Here is a 4457-nt window from a genome sequence, read left to right as displayed (position 1 = left end):
TTTTTGGTACTGACAATCAAACTCAGGACCTTGCACTTGCCAGGCAGGTGCTTATGCTGCTGAGCTATCTCCCTGGTCCCACATAAACTGTTTTATTTGAGTTTAAAATAAAGTCAGGACCTAATAGTTTTATTCAGTTGACTAGCTTTGTTAAAGGAGTTGTAGAGCAGATGTTTTCTTTTTTATAATTCTTTCCATACAAGGTCTCACTGTGCAGCTCGGATTCGTACTGATCCTCCTGTCTCAGCTGCTTCAGCACTGGGGTTAGAGGCGTATACCACCACACCTGGTTTTGGGCCAGCATGGCATGCAGTACCAGGGATTGAACTCAGACCTTGCGCTTGCCAGGCAGGAGCTTATGCTGCTGAGCTATCTTCCCAGCCTGAGCAAACATTTTCAATTATTAAAATAAGCTAAATATGTAGGTACAAGGGTTTTAACAAAATTTTATTTAAAGCAGATCTGTAATATACCATAGGCCTGAACTATTTAAACTTACAGGTTTCAGACATCACCTTAAAATGAGTATATTTATAACTTTTTACTACACTGAAAAAATTCACCCAATACATACAAGATCTAAATGTTCAATATAGCCTTCATTGTAAAAAAACTTCTAAATGTCCACAAATAAAGGAATATAAAAGTCATAGTACACTCATATAATGGAATAATATAAAATATTAAAGTTAATGAACTAGATAGATAAAGATTACAAGGGTATAATCCACTTTTTTTTTTTTTTTTTTTTTTGTACCAGGAACTGAACACAGGACCTGGTGGTTGCCAGGCAGGTGCTTATGCCATTAAGCTATATCCCTGGTCTGAACAGGGTATAATCGAAAAAAGATAAATGTTATCTCAAACACAGCACTGAGTAAAAATCCAGATTTATACAGTGTTTAACAACCACACAGCTGGGGACGCAGCTCAGTCACAGTTCTTGCCGTGTGTGCATAAGGCCCTGGGTTCAACATCTAGCACCACAAAAAACAAAAACAAAACTCCCACAACTCTGAAAAACCACCTAGCCAAGCGGTGGTGGAGCACATCCGTACTGAGAGCAGGTGGGAGGCTGGGGGAGGACTGCGCGAGTCTGAGGCCAGCCTGGCTACGTGGTGAGTTCAAGGCTGGCCGGCACTGAAAGTGAGACTATCCCACCCAACCAACCAACCACACGCCCACCCAAAGCAGCATTATATGTTCTTTAAGGGTACATAAACCTGCTGTAAAAACACAAAAAACACGGGAAGTATATTCTGAGGAGGAAAAGATGATAGGAACAGAGACAAGGAGAACATCATCTCAGGTTGCCATATTCTATTTTCCCTTTTAAAATAAGGCAAAATGATCTCGTCTATTAAACTTGGGTGATAGGGACCTGGGTGTTATATTATTTGTGTTTGAAACATATTGGAAATAAAATGAATTTTCTAATGTTTGATATTAATAAGCGAAAACTGTTTAAAGACATTACTTACAGGCCAAGCTGGTGGGACAGAAGCTACCTCTGGAGTATGAAAGTAAGCCACGCCATTATGGTAAGTGTAAGGGTACCCAGTTGAAGTGGTTAGGTACATTGTTCCAGCAGCTGGCATTACACTAGAACCTGAAGGAGAGGTTAAACAGTTGAGATATTTAACTTTCAAATATGTAATTTCTGAACACTTCTGGAAAATATTTAATAGAACTGCAAAGATATAGTAAAATATCACAATTTTTTTTTTTTTTTTTGAGACTGGGGATCAAATTCAGGACCTTGCCCTTGCTAGGCAGGCGCTTAAGCTGCTGAGCTATCTCCCCAGTCTCTCACAAATGTTTTTAAATTTCATATATCAAGCTATCTTTGCAGCATGTACTGTAAAATTCATTGCCTTGTAATTTTTATTAGCTTGAGGTAATTAAAACAAATACAAGGTTAATAAAAAGTATTAAAAATCTACCAATTCAGATTCTAACACCAAGGGGCCAGGGAGATGGCTCAGTAGAATAAGCGCTTGCCTGGCAAGCGCAAGGGCCTGAGTTCAATCCTCGGTTCCACCAAAAACAAACAAACCAACTAAAACCCAAAAACACAGATTCTAACACCAGTGTAACGACACACAGAATTTAACAATAAACATTATCAACTGTGTCACTTTTATAAACAATTTAGAGTTAGAAGACTAAAGACACTAAAGTTCCTAAGATTGTAGACCTAGTTTACAAAGTTCAAAGATGACAGCAGCAGGCAGGGGAGGTAAAGAAGATTCTGCTTTCCTCAAGACTTCAGGATTCTACTCTGCTACTGCCTGGGTTACTGCCAGCAGGCATTCATCCATCTGTGATTCTCTTTTGTGTCCAGTCTCCCTCTGTTACAAGTGTCGCTCTTGAAAACAGGTCAAGTCTTCGTATAGCTAGTCTGGAAGTTCAGAATTTCCAACTCTTTTTCTAAGCCAAGTACCTCCGATCAAAAAAAAAAAAAAAAATCAACTGGGCATGATGGCACACAACTTTAATGCCAGTACTTTGGGAGGCTGAGTCAGGAGGACTGCAAGTTTGAGCCCAGCCTAAGCAATTTACTAACTCACCAACACCCTGTCTTAAAGAGATAAGATAGGGCTAGGGACAAAGGTCAGTGCAAATACCTTGAGTTCAGTCCCCGGTACTATCAAAAACAGAACAAATCAAATTGTACACACTCTTCTGTCATGGAGGAGACTTTAAAAGTTAGAATCTGTACTAGCAGTTTTATAAATGACTGGGACTGTTAATACTTCTGCAACCATACCTGTGCTTCTCAAAATTCCACACACACCAGAGTCACCTAGAGAGTTTATTAAGCCACTTATAGTTTGTGGGCCAGAGCAGCTGACACTGTGGTTTGCAAACAGCATCAGCTCGCTTGAAGATGGTCGGCACACAGACTCTGGGCCCTACTGAAGATGTCTGGTGTGGGTCCCTGGAATCCATATTCTTTTGTGGTAAAAAATCCCTATATATAAATTTTGCTAAAATAACTTTATTATATGAAAAACATGCTATCTTTATACAAATTCTAATATTTCACAAAAGGGTCATGCAAAAATATAGAAGAACACATTAATTTTCAATACATACGAGAGATTCCTACTTGTTGTTTTCTTATTGCTGGACCAATGTTCAGTTTTTTATCTTTATAATTAAGTTTTTCAGCCTAAAATAAAAAGTAAATTATTTTATCATTTTGGCATTGTATGAGTATAAAACCAATACTGAAAAATGAATAGGAGATCTTTTTAAACATTAAGAGTCTAATGCCTTTGAAAGGGACAGAGCACAGTGGAAGAGCAGGTTTTCGGACTCGGGGCACCTGAACTCCAGTCTTGCTTCTGATGCTGCGACCCCGAAGCCCTGTCTGTAGTGCAGTCCATCCTCTGTTCACTGGTTCAGTACTTGCGCCTTCCCAGTTGGTATCTGTGATGTCGAGGCTATTGTGGACACTCACAGAGTGGTCAATGTTCGAGGAGTCACGCACACAGGCTCCTAGCTGAGGCCACACGAGGTGAGGCTTCTCCTTGTTTTATTTCATTCGGTGCTACGTTTACCCCACTTTTGCTAGTGATTCTGTTACATAAATGGCTTCAAGTCTAGTGCTAAATGCTGGCTGTGTCCCTAAGCCCAGCAAGACTGTCTGCAGACCACAGACAGACAGAAAGCACGTGTTGGAGGTTCAGACATGAACCATGGTGCCGCTGGTCATGAACTCAATGTTAATAGATCATCAACCTGTTAAATATGGTATGTATAAATGGAAATGCGCACAGAACAAGGTTGCATGTGCACTGGGTGATGGCGCAGGAGCACTTGGGGCCCTGGCGCTGCTCTTTTCAACGAGAGCAGCAGGGAACAACTTCACTGACTCAGCACACGTGGTGACGCTGAGGCTTGAAGCTACTGTGACTAGCAAGAATGGACTACGGGTTTGACAGTATGAAAACTTTTACATTTCTCTAAAGAAAATGAATGCTACATTTGCTACAACTTAAAGCTACTTCACTTAATGGCAGGCCACAGATTTTTTCTATGAATGTTCCTCGTTCATACAAAGCAGTGATGGCAAGCCTTGCAGAGACTGAGTGCCCCAACTGCACCCCAAGCCCGCCGATGTACCACAAAGTGCCAAGCCTGCAAGTGAACCTGAGCACCGAAGTTTCAATTTAGAAAAAATCTTCTGTCTTAAAGGACAAATACAATAACAGGGCTTTAAATGCTGCAGACAGCCTGCGGTGCACACATGCCCTTAGTCTGTCACTACTGATATAATTTTCATAGAAGGTAAGCAATTTCAGTTACTAAAGATACATCCCGCAGTTACTAGCTAAGCAAACAGATTGAAAACTTATATTACAACCTCACAATCACACTTAAATAATGATGCAGAGATTGTGTTTCTGCAGTTTCTTGGAGACCAATGGCAATTCTTTTTTTTTTTTTTT

General features: G+C 40.3%; 1 protein-coding gene across 1 annotated transcript in view; it reads right to left on the bottom strand.

Moving 5' to 3' along the window:
• Window positions 1-4457, bottom strand: part of Boll (boule homolog, RNA binding protein) — a 63799-nt gene that overhangs the window by 49961 nt on the left and 9381 nt on the right. Inside the window, exons 5-6 of the mRNA XM_012514113.2 lie at window positions 3100-3175; window positions 1482-1609 (exon numbers count right to left, since the gene is read on the bottom strand). Of these exons, the coding sequence (XP_012369567.1) occupies window positions 1482-1609; window positions 3100-3175 (204 nt within the window). The remainder of the gene's footprint in view (window positions 1-1481; window positions 1610-3099; window positions 3176-4457) is intronic.

This window comes from Octodon degus, unplaced genomic scaffold (assembly GCF_000260255.1).
Source record: "Octodon degus isolate 3935 unplaced genomic scaffold, OctDeg1.0 scaffold00025, whole genome shotgun sequence".
Classification (NCBI taxonomy): domain Eukaryota; kingdom Metazoa; phylum Chordata; class Mammalia; order Rodentia; family Octodontidae; genus Octodon; species Octodon degus.
Note: the sequence above shows the minus strand (reverse complement) of the source record. Positions and strands in the feature narration are given on the sequence as shown.